The sequence below is a fragment of the Lolium perenne genome, chromosome 6 (genome assembly GCF_019359855.2).
Source record: "Lolium perenne isolate Kyuss_39 chromosome 6, Kyuss_2.0, whole genome shotgun sequence".
Taxonomy (NCBI): domain Eukaryota; kingdom Viridiplantae; phylum Streptophyta; class Magnoliopsida; order Poales; family Poaceae; genus Lolium; species Lolium perenne.
In genome coordinates, this window is record NC_067249.2 from 52,575,960 (window position 1) to 52,595,682 (window position 19,723).

General features: G+C 42.7%; 2 protein-coding genes across 3 annotated transcripts; both read right to left on the minus strand.

Moving 5' to 3' along the window:
- Positions 1 to 820: 820 nt before the first annotated feature.
- On the minus strand, positions 821 to 4,947 carry LOC127307984 (FBD-associated F-box protein At4g10400). Its single transcript, XM_051338739.2, has 3 exons — positions 3,824 to 4,947; positions 1,576 to 1,719; positions 821 to 1,456 (listed from the first exon to the last, which is right to left on the minus strand). The coding sequence occupies exons 1-3, from the start codon at positions 4,859 to 4,861 to the stop codon at positions 1,064 to 1,066; spliced, it is 1,575 nt and encodes a 524-aa protein (XP_051194699.1). The 5' UTR covers positions 4,862 to 4,947; the 3' UTR covers positions 821 to 1,063.
- Positions 4,948 to 9,468: 4,521 nt separating this feature from the next.
- On the minus strand, positions 9,469 to 14,066 carry LOC127307985 (uncharacterized). Of its 2 annotated transcripts, XR_007856116.1 has the most exons (5): positions 13,193 to 14,066; positions 12,287 to 12,356; positions 10,523 to 10,688; positions 10,307 to 10,381; positions 9,469 to 10,204 (listed from the first exon to the last, which is right to left on the minus strand). XR_007856116.1 is itself a non-coding variant. In XM_051338740.1 (3 exons), the coding sequence occupies exons 1-3, from the start codon at positions 13,976 to 13,978 to the stop codon at positions 12,118 to 12,120; spliced, it is 864 nt and encodes a 287-aa protein (XP_051194700.1). In that variant the 5' UTR covers positions 13,979 to 14,066; the 3' UTR covers positions 11,840 to 12,117. The 2 variants fall into 2 exon arrangements, 1 of the variants encoding a protein (XP_051194700.1); XM_051338740.1 differs by lacking the exons at positions 9,469 to 10,204; positions 10,307 to 10,381; positions 10,523 to 10,688 and adding an exon at positions 11,840 to 12,125.
- Positions 14,067 to 19,723: the final 5,657 nt, after the last annotated feature.

Below are 19,723 nucleotides of genomic sequence, written 5' to 3' on the forward strand. Positions count from 1 at the left end.
TGCTAAATGCACAGGCCTTTCTAGGTTATATTTCCGGAAATTTTCCGTATTTATTTTTCCGGAATTTCCTCTGCCGTTTCCGTTTTTGTCGGAAAGGGCTCCCTCGTTTTCTTTTCCGTTTCCGTTTATGATATTGCCATTTCCGTTTCGTTTCCTCAATATGCCGCTTCCTTTTCCGTATTTGTCCCTCCATTTCCATTTTCTTCGGAAACGGATGGAAAGTTTCCCTTTCGTTTTCAACCCTAGCCTCTTGGGGGAGAGGGTGGAGATGCTCTAACAGCTAGCGGGCTTGTTACGTAAAAGGCCCAACCCTAGGCCCAAAGCGGTCTTGTCAGCCTTCTTACTGTGATTGTAACATTTAAAAAATGTCAGTTGTAGACTTGTAGTTATATTTCCAGATATCCGCAGGGCTGGAAGCAAAAAATGATCGACGTGTGGAGAGGAGTGCGGTTAAAGGCTGAAAAAGAAGGCCAATCATTTTGATTACAAAAAATGAAAAACAGTATGCCAATGAAAAATATGATGAATCATGTCATAGCAGAAACTATAATCTCTACAATTATATTTAGACACGCATCTGCATAAACAGAATACATCCCTGTTGATCTCACTGCTAGACTAGAGAAAATGCAAACAAATTACAGATGCCACTTGGCACTGGAAGAATAATATGTAACAGCGTACAAATGGGTAAACAATGGAATGACACATAAATGCCCATCAAGGAATGCGGGACGTGGTTTAGGAGCACCATCCATGCTGTGCCGGTCATGATAATCAAACAGAAAAGAAGACTAATAATCTTGGCTCACGTGTGTGGTCATCGAAACCATGTGAAATTGTTCATATCAGTCATCATTAAGATAGCGGCAACTGCAGCCAGAGTCTCCATAGAATATATTACATATAAATTTAGCAAATAAAGCAGCTACTAGAAGTAGAACCCTGCCCAACAGGACTGTCAACAAAATGCAACTTTGTCTAGTCTTCAGAGAGCATACTCCTACACCTGAAACCAGCGCCTAGTCTTCAGAGAGCATACTCCTACACCTGAAACCAGCGCCTAGTCTTCAGGAAAGGCCTCAAAAGGATCATCAACTGACAAATCTGATCCCGCTTGGAGGCTCCAAGAACCACCTCCTATAGGATAGCAACTCATCTTCAATTGCACTTTGCAGTCCTTGCTAGCCCAATTAGTAGAATAAAGAGCCCCCACTCTGGCAACCACCACTTGCCTCTCGGTGTCGTTTAGGCCATTTTTCATCACGATGAACATCCTTTCCAACTTCGGCGCATTCTCCGCGATAAACATGAGGAAATCGAACTCGTTATGATCCCCTTGTACCTCATGGAAAGCCAAAGTCTTGAGGTGCGATTGGACACACTCAATAGAACTTGTCTTCCGCCAGATCTTCGGACTAAGGTTGCTGCTAGTGGGATCGCGAAGTACCAGAGACTGCAATTGAAATCCGTAAACAGTTCAGCTACACATAGTGGAGATTATGCAGCAGCAATCTTATGCAATATAGTGATGATGATCCGAATGTCAATGAAAGGGCTACGCGATGGTGTTACCTCGACAACCAGCGTCTCAACCCTAGGAAAGCATTTGAGGAAGCTGGGAAGCATCTTGACTTCACTGCGGACTCCAAATTGCAGTTGTACAGCCAACATCTGGACGCTTGACACAGTGGTGTGTGTGCTCGCCTTTGTTTCAGCCTTCGACGCACAAAAAGAGCACAAATCAATCACACTCGAAATTGGTATCATTTTTTTACTAAAATTCAGCGAAGGATATTTGCTCGGCCACCTAACCATCCTGCAATGTAGCGATTATACGGTGATCGACTCGGTACTTGGCCTTTTACTCGATTCGTCTATTTAGAATAGCGGATCAACATATATCACTCTGTCCCATAATATAATATGTTAACATCTTATATTATGGGACAGAGGGAGTAGTTTTTTAGGTGCGTGCAACTTATTTTGAACTATCCAATTTATACGATCCTCAGGTATGGCCAGATGATGAACTTACGTGAGCCAATTTTGACGGAGTGAGTAATAAAATATGCATCTTTCTATAAAATGATGAAAATGCTATAAATAGAATGACCAGATGGTGAACTTACCCTTGATCAATCAACAGCTAAGATATATATGTAGAATCAAAAAAAATTAAAACGATTATACTATTTGGATGTATACTGGAGGTTTATAAGTAAAACACACATTAGCTTGGTCCTCCTATCATGAAAAGTGAGGCCACCTCATGAAAAAATGGGTAACTGTATAGCAATGATACAAATTTTCAACTGAACAGAAGTAGTGATGAAGGATCAGAACTTGAGCAAAATTATTATAATCTACCATGTGATGGTAAATCGGGATGAGGAAGCTGACTTATAAATGCAAATCAGTACTATGTCTAATAAATGTAAAGTTAAAAGTTCACAACATATACTATTTACATGGAAACACTATGCCTTCAACGCTAGGATAGAACACGAAAGTTGTATATATTATTAGTCTCTGAAAGATACATTACTAACATTACCATATCAAATACAAACATAAAATATGATTAAAGGTAAAGCACAAAATTTATAGAATTTTGGAATCTTAAAAATTAGAAACCAATAGCATTAAAATGAAGTTCAAGAAAATAAATATCTGGAATTCAAATCTCCAAATAATTTAAAAATTCTTCGGATAATTCAGTGGTACCAAAGAAAGTATCAATACAAAAAAATAGGATAAACTATTCCTTAGTATCGCATAGGCAGATAACATATGTTACTTTCAAGGACAGGAGTATTTAGGTCTTTTGACTTCGAGCACTCCATGAGAAGTGGTAAAGACTAAAGAAGCAGTATAAAAACCCTAGTTACCTCCAAGGAACTAGGAAACTTTTCATTTACAGAACGAATAAGCATCCAAATATTAAAGAATATATGATCTGTACAACTTAGCAACTATATTGTGAATCATGTAAAAAAAACAAGATAAGTCGCCTGGTATTTAAGAAAAAACATAAGGGAATCCATAATACTATATTGAAAGATGTAACTAAATCCATTTCAAAGATATGCATCTTTTTATAAAATGATGTAAAATGCCATAAATAGAATGACCAGATGGTGAACTTACTCTTGATCAATCAACAGCTAAGATATATATGTAGAATCAAACAGAATCAAAATGATTATACTATTAGGATGTATACCAGAGGCTTAAAAGTAAAGACACATTAGTTTGGTCCTAGTATCATGAAAATTGAGGTCACATAATGAAAGAAATGGGTAACTGTATATAAATGATGCAAATCTTCAACTGAACGGAAGGAGTGATGAAAGACCAGAACTTGAGCAAAATTATTATAGTCTATATCATGTAATGGTAAATGGGGATGAGGAAGCTGACTTACAAATGCAAATCAGCAAAAAATGCATGTCAAATTTGAGATGATAAGTTTGAACCATCAATCCATATCATCCAAAGGCAAAAGTACGATTAGCAAATGTTCTAAATCCTAAACAGGCAGCCATGCATGCTCATCTAATACTCGGCCTGTTAACTGATTTTTTTCCTAAGCAATTGACTGGAATTTTGGCTTATCCTGTTAATTACTTGTCTTTGCTAATCTTACTCGTGCCGCACCTAGTACGACTACTAGCTTGAGTAAACTGAGTTTTAGAACATTGTTGCATGTAAGCATTTAAGTCAAATGCTGCACACGAACTAGACCTTGTTCTGTCCATGTATCATAAAATGAAATTCAATCTAAGGATGTATGCATAGTTGCACAAGGCGTTGGTCATACCTTGATGATGGTGTTACCGATCTGCAGCATATGCACCCCTGGCTCCAGGTATCCCAGCACACGCAGCTTGGGGACATGGCCAATCTTGATGCTAATTTTGACGTGCCGCTCATTCCAATTTCTCCAGAGGAAGAAGCGCTCCAGGCTTGGCGAATCCAGCACAGCGACCTCCTCCAGGCTGGACAAGCAGAACTGCGCGCACCGTAGGCTGTGGTTGGTGAGCCGAGCGCGCAGTGGGGTGAGGCTTCCGAAAAGCGAGAGGATCTCCAGCACGGGGCTGACGGCGAGCACGAAGTCGAGGTCTTTGTCCTCCATGACGACACAGCCAAGGGCCAGCTGGTGGAGGTTGGGAAAGGCGACGCCGCGCGGGAGCGCGGTGGTGTCCGGGAACGCCCAGGCGCCGATGTAGAGCCGGCAGAGGGAGGCGCAGCTGAAGAGCGAGGAAGGGAGGCGCAGGCCGCGCACGGACCAGGGGCGATTGACGATGACGAGCTCGTCGACGCCCTTGGTGGCGAGGAGCTGGAACCAGCGCGCGAGCAGGCGGCGGTCGGCGGTGTTCATGAAGCTGCAGGTGAGGCTGGCGAAGGGGAAGGGCCCGGGGTGTGACTCGAGGGCGGCGGAGACGGCGCTGGTGACGGCGCGCGAGGCGGCGCCCGCGCGGGCGGGCCGGCGCTCGCGGTCACCGCCGGGGAGGAGGTGGGTGTCGACGAGGACGAGCGGGGCGGAGCGCCAGAGGTGTCGCCAGCGTGAGGATAGCACGGTGGTGCGCGCGCCGTCCTTGGCGGGGAGGAGGGAGACCACGCGGAGGAGGATGTCGTCGGGGAGGCGGCTGACGCGGTCGTTCTTGTCGTCGTCGGCGGCGGCGGCGCAGCAGAGGGAAGGGGATGTGGAGACTGGCGGCTTGGGGAGGAAGGCGTAGAGGAACGTGAGGCGCGCTTCGTCTTCAGTGCTCCGTGGCTCCGGTGCCAGCCCGTGCAGCATCGTCGGAGGCATCGTCGTGTCCTCTCCGACGGGGCCGCCGGTCGTGGGGCAGGACATGGCGATTGAGGGAGGCGGCCGCACAGCACGCGGAGGAGGAAGGGGAGAAGGAGGGTTTGGGCCTTTGGCTTTGGGGCGACTGTGGACGGGGAAAGGGCATAGAATTTAGCCTCGGAATTGAATTGGACTGAAATTCTAAATTAAGATGGAAAGAAAATAGTTTCCATTTTAATTCTGTTGTTTGCGTGTATATGGTATTTGTTCTTGGCATTAAAGGGTGGCACCCAATTTCAATACATGTTCGGATGTGCAAACCGAAATGTGTGTTTGACACATGAACACCAGTGCCTCTAGTTTTAAAAATCATAATTTTGAATTTCAAAGAAAAATGAAATAAATACCTGCATAGATATAAATATTCTGAAGGTACGGCAGAAATTTTGAAGAAAATATGTTGTATTTTAAGCTACAAAAAAGAATTTCTTTTTGACAAATACAATGCAATTTCTACCGAAACTTGACACGAGTATTCAGGACATGTGTACATATTCATGAAATAAATATAACAATTTTTTGAAAATAAATACATGATTTTTAAATATTTTGAAAACTAGGAGCACTGATGCTCATGTGCACCAAATGTGATTCCCGTGCAAACCGTGAAATTTCATGTTTTATTAAGCTTAGACAATATAAAGTTGTCTACATGTAAGAAAATAATATGTTTATATTAAAATATTTATGTATTATTTTTTACCCATAGTAATATTAAAAAACTCATCATCTAATAATATTTTTCACACAACTTTTCTATCAAAGGCAGCACCGATTGCTTTACAAAATCTTCCAAAAAAATGGCAACAAGATCGTCATTTACCATCAATCATAAACAAGGAACAAAAGATGTTATCTAACAATGATAAGGGGTGGCCCGATCTTCTCAGTAAGCAACGGTGGTGATGATGATCACGGGGTGATGGCAGCGGAGATACACGACGATGAAGTGGATGATAACTTGTATGACGCAACGAGATCTCTCGATTGGTCCCTGTCGCCAATGCAACAGCTCTCAACCCTGCAAGATATTCGCAACTCCACACACTTGCGCACGTAGCCGCCGACCACGAAGCGGTAAGTTGCAACCGTCTAATTCCCAATGGAACAGCAGATCACACAAGACTTTTTCAGGATCTACACAATATCAAGCAATATGGTGTAGGGATTCAATAGTTTTGCTAGAGCAAACAACTAAGAACTAGGGTTTATCTTAAACGTGGTCTAAAACAGCTAGGGGGCGTCCTGGGCACTTATATAGGCATCCGGGACGAGTTCTGGTCGAAAAGATACAAAAATAACCGACCCAGAATAGATCTGGTCGAGACAGACTCGGACGAATCCGGTCTGGAATCCGGTCAACCGGGCCAGGGACCGGATCGGCCGGTCTGGGGTCCGGTCAACCGGGCCAGGGACCGGATCGGCCGGTCTGGGGTCCGGTCAACCGGGCGGCAACCGGATAGTTGCGAGGTTTTCCGGTTTTCATCCGGTACGATAAATCGCGTCCGGTTGGCACCCGGTCAACCGGGTCAGTGACCGGGTTGGCCGGTCTGGCGGCCGGTCGGACCGGGTGCTGGACCGGCCTGGACGTCTTCTTCTCCTCTCGTGCATGCCTCCCGCTCCTCCCTCGCGCGTCCATGAGATATCTTCATGTCCAGCTCCATGTCCAGCTTCACGTCCATCTTGACGTCCGTCTTCATGTCCAGCTGCTCCTCTCCTCCTCGTGCGATGCTCGTCTCCTCTTGATACCTGATGATACATAAGTAATAGGACTTAGGCAGTATAAAGTTCTCATCAATCAAAGTATCGTTTAGAAACAAGTTCACCTGTTGTTTAAGTAGCTTCGCACGAGCCCTTGTAATTGGTCCAATCCGAACTTCAGTGGACTTGAGCTTCACAGCAGGTTCATCTTTATTTATCAGTGATGGAGGTAATGGTGTAGTAGGGATATCCTCATCAAACAATTGCCTTCAAATGGGCCATAAAAATATCAAATAATTAGCTCCAAAAATATCAAAAATCAACCACGATTTAGAGGAACCGAATGGGGGAGACGAAGCCCAGAAACCACACATGGAGCCCGAGCTACATGGTGACCTTTTTTTGGAAAAATTGAAATGGCATTTGTAAGTTTCAAAAAAATTGGAAACAAAATTCCTGGTGGAGACATTGTTGAACTCTACCATTGTGAAAAACCTCGATTAAAAATTTGTTATATTCTAGGCTACACAAAAATGACGAATTTTCAACTTTTCAAATTGTGTACTGTTCATCACACCTAGATCCACGCATTTGTCACTTTTGCTGAGACAAAACTACAACGAACTTCTGACTGATTTTTTGCACACTAGTAGACTTTATTATTATTTACATCAAGAATTTTTGTTCTATTTTTTTGGAAAATTTCAAATGTCATTTTTTATTTTTTATTTATAAAAACTAGCTACATGTAGCTTGGGAGCCATTTGGCCACTCTCAGATGAAGCCTAGCTAAGATGTCGACTTGGGGAGCGACAAGGAGAGGGCTTCGTTCCCCTTCCACCACTGTTAACCATCCCGCCGTCATTCCCCATCGCATCTAGGGCGAGGGCAGGGATGCGGAGAGGAGGGAGGGGTGCGGAGAGGAGGGCAGGCCTTGGAGGAGAGCAGGGATGAGGAGAGAAGAGCGAGGAAGAGGTGAAGAGGATGAGAACGGGAAGAGGCTTACAGGAGTTGTCGCCATTGCCGAGAATCTCCACGTCGGTCGCATTGAGTTCGTGAGGGAGAACCGCTCGCTCGCCAGACATGGACGAAGCGGTATGCGTGTTCGCGACACAATTATGTGCGTTGCCGAGCTCTCCCCCTCAGAAACTCGCTAGGCAGAGCGGGTGGGCGCTCGAGGTGGGCTTGGAATTGGGTCAACTTTGCGAGCCCTAATTGTATGGCCACCCAAACATCCGAATTGGGCCTATCCAATTCGAATTCCGCCTCCGAGGCTGAATTCTGTGCATCCAAAAAGGTGGAATCGCTGGGGAGGGGGGTCCTCGCCACCAAACTGGTCAATAGGTGCGGGACGCAGCACACCCTCCGTGCGAGCCCAACAGGTAACACTATTTTTTTGTTTTTTCCTCTTTTTCTGTATTTTTTTGAAATATTTATGCTTCCAAAAAAACTAATATTTTTTAGAAATCTGAACGGTTCAAAATGTTGTAAATTTTGAACAAAAAGGAAATATCCGAACAATTTTATGAATTGAACAATTTTTCAATTTGAACAAATTACAAAAATGATGTTTTAAAAAGTTGAACAAATTTTAAATTTCAAAACTTTTCAAGTTTGAATATTATTGAAATATACACATTTTCAAATTTAAAATTTTTCCAAGTTTGAAATTTTTTCATGTATTTGAACAATTTTCAATTTTTTTTTTCAAATTTAAACAATTTTCAAATTTAAATAATTTTAAAATTTGAACATTTTTTATTTTAAAAATTATTCGAATCAGAAAATAAGCAAAAAAGAAAAGAAATAGAAAAATAAAACATACAACAGAAAAGAAAAATGAAAAAAGAAAAAGTGGGAAAAAACCTACCTGGGCCAGGCCCACACCCGCGCGAGGGGGTGTGCGGTGCCTACCAGGCGCCGACCTGGTCATTGCATAGCTTTACCGAATCGCTAGACTGAGAACGAAGTGCTGAGTAACATCTGGAAATGCTCGATGTTGTTCTCACATGATTCATACTAGTTAAAATGTCCGTGCGTTGCCACGGGAAAGCAAGACGTAGAGAAATGCGATTTTTTTTAGGATTTACATACCATACACAGTCATAATATATGCTAGAATATTTATAGTATTCAAATACTCCACACTAAATATCAGGCATGCATATAGGTATGCCCAATTGTCATATATAGACTTGTACTAACTTCTTATTACCAATGCTGCATCTTTGTACATCTTTACATTATCATAGGAGATGCTATTTTACTATCATTTGTTCCTTTTTGGCAAGTTAAATGCCCGTGCGATGTCACGAGTCTCAATTTTTTCCTTTTATCACACATGAAAACATAATAGACACAAAAAATATGTATAAAAGCCATAGTCATGTTATAATTCTAAAAATAATACTCTCTCCTACCCATATTACTTTACGGATTTAGTACAAAGTTGTTCTAAATCTACAACAAGTAATATGGGTCAGAGGGAGTAAGATGCTGCTCCACCAGAATTATTTTCTCACTGCACAAGACAAGCTTTGTAGGTTTTTCTCATCCTTATATATGATCTTTCACCTTTGGTCAACTCACTCCACCTAAATTTACAAATTATCCTCCTTGTTCAAATTAGAACTCTCATCAATCCTTATATATGATGTTCCACCTTTGTTCAACTCACTCCACCTAAAGTTACAAATTATCCTCCTTATTCAAATTAGAATTCTCATCAGCCACTACAACATATACATTTAATTATTTAATTAACTGTTAAATATTCAAATTGGTTCCTCTCATTACATGTACTGTAAATCGAGTAGAGATAAAATGTTGTTTGCTGCTAATCTCATATTCAAAACTATCAACACTTAACAAACAATATGTCAGCATTTTTGAATAAAAAGGCCCACACAGGATTTTCTTTCCCAAATGTAGTTCACACTACTTCTCCATTTTGTCTCTCGGGACCCTTATCGGCTTCAATGGCCTTTTTCTTGTCACAGATGAACACTTTATGCCCCACTTCCCTGCCAAATTTACTTCTAACATACAAAATATCTTCTTAAAGCCCAATCCCAGAGATAATGCTCTTATTAATTCAAAATGTTACCAGACAAAACTGATCCGAGGTCATCAAAACATATGACTCTAATCACCTCAACAACACCATAGAGGAGAAATGATAACTACATGAATCATCGCCCAAACGACAGCCTAAGAGGGAACCCTGTTGGAGAAAGGCATGGCTCGGCGCTCGACAAACCATGCGAAGAGGCTAAGAGGGTCAGGAAGAGGAGCAAGAGGCTGCTCCACCATGACCTCGTTGAAGAACTCCAGCGTGTCCTTGGCTTGCAGCTTCTTCATCCTCTTTGTAGTATTTCCAGACAAACTGACGAACACCTTGGTACGGTAGCAGTTACCTCTCTGCTGCTTTATGCCTTTGTCTACATACCTATCTTCTATTGTATGTGACCTTTCCCTGGATTGCATGAACTAGCTACCAAAGAATTCTTGCATACAACCCTGTTGCTCGTGGGGATTGGAGAAAGATTGATCCGAATGTACATGTCACACCCACAAGTGGCAACCAGAAGCTCTCTGATGTTGGTATATCCTCAGGATGACAGAATTGTAGCTCATCAACTGCTACACCTGCAATCCAAAGACAAACAACATGAAAATCCAACTCAAAACATCGTCATCGTAGGCATGGAACAATGCTAATAGAGCATGTGGCATTTCCTGATTGCTCACACTAAATTGATACAGAAGAGCAGAGCTCTAAACATGGTCTCTAAGCTCCATCTTTATGGATAGCAGCCCCGTCATCTGTGGAACAAATAGCATAATTATCATTAAATAGACAGCTTGTCATCACAAGTGCTTTGTTTCATAGTATTACGTATGAAATGATTTGAGAAATGTTGGAAGTAATGAAGCATGCATTTTCAGGCAGAGAATACTGATTACCTGTGTAACTCTGTGAACATGCTTGAACCCGTCGTGTTGTCTATGGCCTCCAGGTGTATTATATTGTAACAGATCTGCTATAAGCCATGTAGACAGGTTCTTTGTGGTTTTCATTTGCTTTTCAGTCCCAGTGCATTCCTATGTTTGTGCACATCGGCCTCAGCAGCTGAGAAGTTTCCTACACAAGGTTAGAAGGATGAAAGTTCAATAGGTGCGGGTAAAATATAAGTGCATATATGTGCAGGAAAATTGTTGCATTATTAATATATTTCCTTTATCGAAAAAATAAAACTATTGCATTAGCCAATTACAAATTATATAATATCAAAGATCTAAGAAAAATCAAAGCATGATGTAAAACAGAAGACAAAATAAAAGAATGTAATGGGATTTCAGAACTCATTGAAGCTCTGCTATTCCTGTTAGCTGATTATTTTTTGAAACTTTGATGCACAGTACAGTAAAATATCACACCACTATTATTATGATCATCAATAAATTTCAATTGTAAGCCGTAAAATCACAAATCCAGAGTTACACTGCACAGTGAGGCAAGGCTAGCATTATGTTGTTTTCTTATGTACTAAGCTTTTTCAAATACATCAGATATCTAAAAGCTGTAAATACTTCATGACTCCTTGAGACAGCCCAACTCCGTTATATATTTGGCCTAACAATTATTAGTGTTTCCGATATTGACCATCATCGAACATTGGTGTTTCCGATATTAGAAAAGGTTGCAATAGGTAGACCAAGTATAAACACAACGGGCAGTGAATAGAAGAAATAAGCTGAAAAGGAGGTTTTTGCGATGTGGAAATAAGTATATTTTCAGTGTTGTGATTTAAATACACATGGCTGACATATCTAACTGGTTAGTGCCCAAAAGTTTCAAGATAAAACAAGTGAAGCTTCGCTATTTCATCAAGACACTAGCTTGTGTCTTCGGATCTCCTGGATAGTCAAACCTATATCAACGGAAACTCAACAAAAACAGTTTCTTTGTTGTATCTTGCAAAGTAAATAAGAGTGACCCAAGCAGAAATGATAGCTAAAAAAGACCATGTGAATGGTACAAAAAGAAAATGCAAAGAAACCTCACCTACTGGAACCAGGTGTAGTTCTATTTGGATCCAGGATAATCAAATTTCAGACAATACATCGACACCTGTTGCCAAATAATCAATGTTTCAAAAAGCTAGCCTTCAACAACCTATAGAGATCATCTTTCTCCATCTCTTGTTGAACATAAAGTACGAGGTAAACCATGCAGTAAATATGACATGATTATATGAGAGATCTACCACAGTATGGCAATTGAGTAATAATTATCTGAGAATATTTGAATAAGTGCGATGCACATGGAGAATTTGAGTTGTTTTGGCAACTATATAGCCATACACTACAACAATATGTGAACCTATGCATCAACTAAATATACTACATTACTTCATGTCAACTCCAAATTAGAACGGTAGATAAGAAGAAGTATGTAAGAGGATACAAATCATTCCTGGATACAACAAGAGAGTTCAACTTCATCAAGTCGATAACGTGATGGATCTCTTGATACAACTGAAATTTTCTTTTCCTGCTCATCCACCTTCAACATAAACAATAACCAGTCAGTCTCAAATAAGTATAGGGCTCCACTGAAACTTCAGACTCGATATGTCATAAGATTATGATTCAATAGAAGTAAAAGAAATTTTAACAAAAGGGATGAATATACGCATCATTTTTCCTGTGTTTCTATTTTCATACCTTGAACATCTTCTCCGGTGATTGATGCAACTTGCTCCCATAAGTGGAACGTAGTCTGCAGCTGACAAATCTGCAAAAGAAAGGTCCTTATCCTCAGACCAAAAACAAGAATGCCCAAGATACATGTAGATTGTAGATTAGCTTTCTCTTCAGGAATAACATAATTAACCAGATAGATAAATACATGAATATTCTGAAACTATAAGAGACTTAGTAGCTTCCACACATAACAACTCTCCTTCTAAACTATCTAGTCGAAGAGGCCTTAGATTACCAGATAAAGCAGCGGACCAGTTAGGTGTATATTGTATCTGGTATTAAGAAAGCACAGCTAAAATCCACATGTATATACTTACGCATATATCCCCATTCTACAGTACCCCTAGACAATCTAGCAACAAATCATTTCAAAACCTTCCTCGTAATTCTTCTTCTCTCAAGTCATCAAAATGATCGCAGAGATAAACGAGACTGTCGAGCATACAACAAGAGAACCTCCCTTACACACCCCATTCCACAAGCCCATCAGACAGTGGATAATTTGATTGTTTAAATTGGATCGACATTATTTGTACCAGCATATAGTCTGCCTACAAATTTCTGATCCTATTCCAGCCATCATAAATCTTTCCATATGTCCATTGGGTGGTTCCCTCATGCCTCACTCAGCCATACATTACCAAAGAATCTGACGGACTACAAAACTACAGAAGTTACAGAACCAGTATTTACATGTCAGTAACTCAGTATGCAAGTAGCAGCTACAAATAAATGGGCATTGGCAACAGATGGGCATGACAAGCAAACATGAACAAACACATGCTCCAATTATTATGTTGTCATTGGTGAACATACACATGAACATAAGACAAATTTTCAGTAACTGACGAGAGAGAGGAGGGTTACCAAGCGGAGGATCTCCTCCCAGTCGATGTAGAACAGGTCCTGCGGGAGCCCATGCCGAGGAATCCGTGGGAGGGCCCTGCGCTGCGGAACGCTGGGTGCTGGAAGTCGATTCCTGGCCACGAACCCTAGTGATAATATTTGGGCGAGGGATGTCATGAACTTGGCATGTTTTGGGGAGAGGGGAATTGGATTGCGTGGTGACGGTGGAATTTGAACTCCGCCCTGGCCATCGCTAGTCTTGCCGTCGTAGTCCGCTCCCGCGCTGACACTACCCCTCCTGAGCACGTCCCTGACGAACTCGACAGCGTGCGCCCTCTCGCTGCGGTCCCAGTAGAGCACGGTGGCCTTCACGACGCGGCTGAACCCAGGGTGCAGGCCGACGCAGTCCACCTCCCCGAGCAGCGCGGAGACGTCGAAGACGTCGCCGCCGGCCCCCACGAGGCGCTCGATCCAGCCGCAGGCGATGGCGCGGTCATGAGCTCCATGGTCTCGCCATCGATGCAGTCGGCGCGACGCAGCCAGTCGAAGACCTCGAGGAGCACGCAGTAGGGGCGTCACGGCCCTACTGCGTGAAGTAGACGAGCACGAGCTGGAGCTCCCGCGGGGAGAGGTCGGCGAGCGGGGCCTTGTCGTCGGCCGCGCGGCGGGCTTGCGCTCGAGGTTCTCGATGGCGGCGGACAGGAGCCCGCCCGTACCGAGGCCGAGCTCGGCGGCGTCAGCGGGGATGACGTGGTCGAGGCGCACCGAGCGCGGGGGCAGAGGGAGACGGCGGCCGGGCGTGGGCATGGGACCGAGACGTGCGGCAAGGCGGCGGTAGGATGAGGAATTTTGCGGCGGTAGGGTTTCGGGTGCGGTTGGGGTTTCAGCCCAGGTGAGCCCGTGCGGAAAATAAATGCTCCACGAAGGGTACGATGAAAATTTAGACGTATTGAAAGGTGGGCAGAATAAGGAACAAGTTCCTCCTTTTTAAGTAGTGTAGATTTTGTCTGTGTTTTGTATTGGTTGGCCCGTTATCCTGGTTTTCGTGGGCTTATTTATTTTGGGTTGTCTATTGGGCTGCTATCTTGTCTTGGTTGGCATGTTATACCCGATTCGTTTTCCCTTTTGGATTGAGAGCTGGAAGTTCCTAGCATGCTAGGTACACAAGGTGTAGGGATTCGTTGCATAGAAAATAAAAAAAATTTCCTACCGCGAACACGCAATTCAAGCCAAGATGCAATCTAGAAGACGGTAGCAACGAGGGGATGATCGAGACTCACCCTTGAAGAGTTCCAAAGCCTACAAGATGAGGCTCTTGTTGCTGCGGTAGACGGTCACTTGCCGCTTGCAAAAGCGCGTAGAAGATCTTGATCACGGTGCCACAATCGGGCAGCACCTTCGTACTCGGTCACACGTTCGGTGTTGATGAAGTCGGCGTCCACCTCCCCGTTCCAGCGGGCAGCGGAAGTAGTAGTCTCCTCTTGAATCCGGCAGCACGACGGCGTGGTGGCGGTGGTGCTGGAGAACTCCGGTGGAGCTTCGCTAAGCGTGCGGGAGCGTTGGAGGAGAAAGGGGGCGGCTAGGGTTTGGGAGGGGGTGGCCGGCCACTAAGGGGGTGCGGCCAGGCTGTGGTCTTGGGGTGGCCGGCCCCCTCCCCTTGGCCCCTCATTATATAGGTGGAAGCCCCAAGTGTTGGACTACAAGTCTTCGAATAAGACCCGAACCCAAAACCTTCCATGTGATAGGGAAACCTACCCAAGGTGGGAATCCCACTTGGGGTGGGATTCCCCCCTTCCATGTGGGGGGTTGGCCGGCCACCTTGGTGGAGCCCAAGGTGGACTCCCCCCTCCTAGGGTTGGCCGGCCATGGGAGGTGGAGTCCCTCCGGGACTCCGCCTTCCTTAGTGATTTCTTCCGGACTTTTCTAGAACCTTCTAGAACTTTCCGTAGAACCTTCCGGATCATTTTAAATCTTATAAAATGACTTCCTATATATGAATCTTATTCTCCGGACCATTCCGGAACTCCTCGTGATGTCCGGAATCCCATCCGGGACTTCGAACAAATCTTCGAACTCCATTCCATATTCAAGTTCTACCATTTTAACATCAAACCTTAAGTGTGTCACCCTACGGTTCGTGAACTATGTGGACATGGTTGAGTACTCTCTCCGACCAATAACCAATAGCGGGATCTGGAGATCCATAATGGCTCCCACATATTCAACGATGACTTTTAGTGATCGAATGAACCATTCACATACGATACCAATTCCCTTTGTCACGCGATATTTTACTTGTCCGAGGTTTGATCATCGGTATCATTCTATACCTTGTTCAACCTCGTCTCCTGACAAGTACTCTTTACTCGTACTGTGGTATGTGGTCTCTTATGAACTTTATTCATATGCTTGCAAGACATTAGACGATATTTCACCGAGAGGGCCCAGAGTATATCTATCCGTCATCGGGATGGACAAATCCCACTGTTGATCCATATGCCTCAACTCATACTTTCCGGATACTTAATCCCACCTTTATAACCACCCATTTACGTAGTGGCGTTTGATGTAATTAAAGTACCTTTCCGGTATAAGTGATTTATATGATCTCATGGTCATAAGGACTAGGTAACTATGTATCGAAAGCTTATAGCAAATAACTTAATGACGTGATCTTATGCTACGCTTAATTGGGTGTGTCCATTACATCATTCATACAATGATATAACCTTGTTATTAATAACATCCAATGTTTATGATTATGAAACTAATCATCCATTAATCAACAAGCTAGTTAAGAGGCATACTAGGGACACTTTGTTGTTTACATATCACACATGTATTAATGTTTCGGTTAATACAATTATAGCATGGTATATAAACATTTATCATAAACATAAAAATATATAATAACCACTTTTATTATTGCCTCTTGGGCATATCTCCTTCAGTCTCCCACTTGCACTAGAGTCAATAATCTAGATTACATTGTAATGTACCTAACACCCATGGCATTCTGGTGTTGGTCATGCTTTGCCCTAGGGAGAGCTTTAGTCAACGGATCTGCTACATTCAGATCAGTGTGTACTTTGCAAATCTTTACTTCTCCATCTTCGATGTACTCGCGAATCGAGTGGTAACGCAGCTTGATATGCTTCAGCCTCTTGTGTGACCTTGGTTCTTGTGCATTGGCGATGGCACCCATGTTGTCACAGTATATGACTAGTGGGTCCAATGCACTAGGAACCACACCGAGCTCTACAATGAACCTCTTCATCCATACCGCTTCTGATGAAGCCTCTGAAGCCGCTATGTACTCTGATTCTGTTGAAGACTTCGCCACCGTGCACTGCTTCGAGCTTGCCCAGCCATCGCAGCACCATTCAATATAAACACGTACCAGCACCGTGACTTAGAGTCATCAGGATCAGTGTTCCAACTTGCATCGGTGTAACCGCTTACAACGAGCTCTTGGTCACCTCCATAACAAAGAAACATATCCTTAGTTCTTTTCAAGTACTTCAGGATATTCTTGACCGCTGTCTAGTGTTCTATTCCTGGATCACTTTGATATCTGCTAGTCAAACTAACAGCATGTGCTATATCCGGTCTAGTACATAGCATGGCATACATGATAGATCCTACTGCCGAGGCATAGGGGATATTACTCATCCTTTCTCTTTCTTCTGCCGTAGCCGGTCCTTGAGTCTTACTCAAGACCTTGCCTGGTAACATAGGTAAGAAACCTTTCTTACTTTCGTCCATTCTAAACTTCTTTAGAATCTTGTCCAGGTATGTACTCTGTGATAGCCCTATTAGGCGTCTTGATCTATCTCTATAAATCTTGATGTCTAATATATACGATGCTTCACCAAGGTCTTTCATTGAAAAACTATTATTCAAATAACCTTTTACACTGCTTAATAGTTCTATATCATTCCCAATCAATAATATGTCATCTACATATAATATCAGGAATGCTACAGAGCTCCCACTCACTTTCTTGTAAATACAGGCCTCTCCATGACACTGTATAAACCCGAAGTCTTTGATCACCTTATCAAAGCGTCGGTTCCAACTTCTTGATGCTTGCTTCAGTCCATAGATTGAACGCTGAAGTTTGCATACTTTGTCAGCATTTTTAGGATCGACAAAACCTTTGGGTTGTACCATATACAACTCTTCCTCAATGTCTCCATTAAGGAACGCCGTTTTGACATCCATCTGCCAAATCTCATAATCGAAAAATGCAGCTATTGCTAACAAAATCCTCACAGATTTTAGCTTCGCTACAGGTGAGAAAGTCTCATCGTAGTCAACTCCTTGAATTTTTCGGAAACCCTTTGCGACAAGTCGAGCTTTATAGACAGTAATATTACCATCAGCATCTGTTTTTCTCTTGAAGATCCATTTATTCTCGACAGCCTTGCGGCTATCAGGTAAGTCTACCAAAGTCCATACTTTGTTATCATACATGGATCCCATTTCGGATTTCATGGCTTCTTGCCATTTGTTGGAATCTGGGCTCATCATCGCTTCTTCATACGTCGCAGGGTCCTCATCATTGTTGTCCACAATCATGACATTTAGACAAGGATCATACCAATCAGGAGTGGCACGTTCCCTTGTCGATCTGCGAGGTTCAGTAGTTTCCTCGTTCGAAGTTTCATGATCATTATCATTAGCTTCCTCTGTTGCCGGTGTAGGCGGTACAGGAACAGCTTCCGGTACTGCGCTACTCTGATCAACGAGTAAAGATTCATCAATCTCATCGAGTTCTACTTTTCTTCCAGTCACTTCTTTAGTGAGAAATTCTTTCTCAAGAAAGGTTCCGTTCTTAGCAACAAAGATTTTGCCTTCGGATTTGTGATAGAAAGTGTACCCTATAGTTTCCTTAGGATATCCTATGAAGACGCATTTCTCCGCTTTGGGTTGTAGCTTGTCTGGTTGTAACTTCTTTACATAGGCTTCGCAACCCCAAACTTTAAGGAACGACAGCTTAGGTTTCTTATTAAACCATAATTCATACGGTGTCGTTTCTACGGATTTCGATGGTGCTCTATTTAAAGTGAATGCGCCTGTCTCTAATGCATAACTTCAAAATGATAACGGCAAATCAGTAAGAGACATCATAGAACGAACCATATCTAAGAGAGTTCGATTACGACGTTCGGATACACCGTTTCGTTGTGGTGTTCCCGGCGGTGTCAATTGTGAAAGTATTCCGCATTTCTTTAAATGCATGCCAAACTCATAACTCAGATATTCACCTCCACGATCAGATCGTAGAAATTTAATCTTCTTGTTACGTTGATTTTCTACTTCACTTTGGAATTCCTTAAACTTCTCGAAAGTTTCGGATTTATGTTTCATGAAATAGATATACCCATATCTACTCAGATCATCTGTGAAGGTTAGAACATAACGATAACCACCGCGTGATGCTACGCTCATTGGTCCGCACACATCAGTATGTATGATTTCCAATAAGTCAGTAGCTCACTCCATCATACCAGAAAATGGAGTCTTAGTCATTTTTCCCATTAGACATGCTTCGCATCTATCAAGTGACTCAAAGTCAAGTGATTCAAGTAATCCATCGGTATGGAGTTTCTTCATGCGTTTCACTCCAATATGACCAAGACGACAGTGCCACATATAAGTAGAATTATCATTCAATTTAATTCGCTTAGCATCAATGTTATGTATATGCGTATCACTACTATCGAGATCTAACAGAAATAAGCCATTCTTTTCAGGTGCTCGACCATAAAAGATATTATTCATAAAAATAGAACAACCATTATTCTCAGACTTGAATGAATTACCGTCTTGCATTAAACAAGATCTAGATATAATGTTCATGCTCAACGCGGGTACAAAATAACAATTATTTAGGCTTAATCCCGAAGGTAGATGTAGAGGAAGTGTGCCGACAGCGATCACATCGACTTTGGATCCGTTTCCAACGCGCATCGTCACTTCATCTTTCAGTAGTCTTCGTTTATTCTTTAGTTCCTGTTTCGAGTTACAAATATGAGCAACCGAACCAGTATCAAATACCCAGGTACTAGAACGAGAACCAGTGAGATAAACATCTATAACATGTATATCAGATAAACCTTCTTTCTTCTTCTTGACAAGGCCGCTCTTCAGATCAGCCAGATACTTGGAGCAATTACGCTTCCAGTGTCCCTTCTCCTTGCAGTAATAGCACTCAGCATCAGGCTTAGGGCCGTTCTTAGGTTTCATAGGAGGCGTGGCAGCTTTCTTGCCACCCTTCTTGAATTTTCCCTTAGACTTGCCCTGTTTCTTGAAACTGGTGGTCTTGTTGACCATCAACACTTGGTTCTCTTTCTTGATCTCAATCTCAGCAGCTTTTAGCATGCCAAAGAGTTCAGGTAACTCATTGTTCATGTTCTGCATATTGTAGTTCATCACAAAGTTCTTGTAACTTGGTGGCAGTGATTGAAGGACACGATTAATCCCCGGTCTATTAGGAATCACTATTCCCAAGTCACTGAGTTTCTTCGCATGCCCGGTCATAACGAG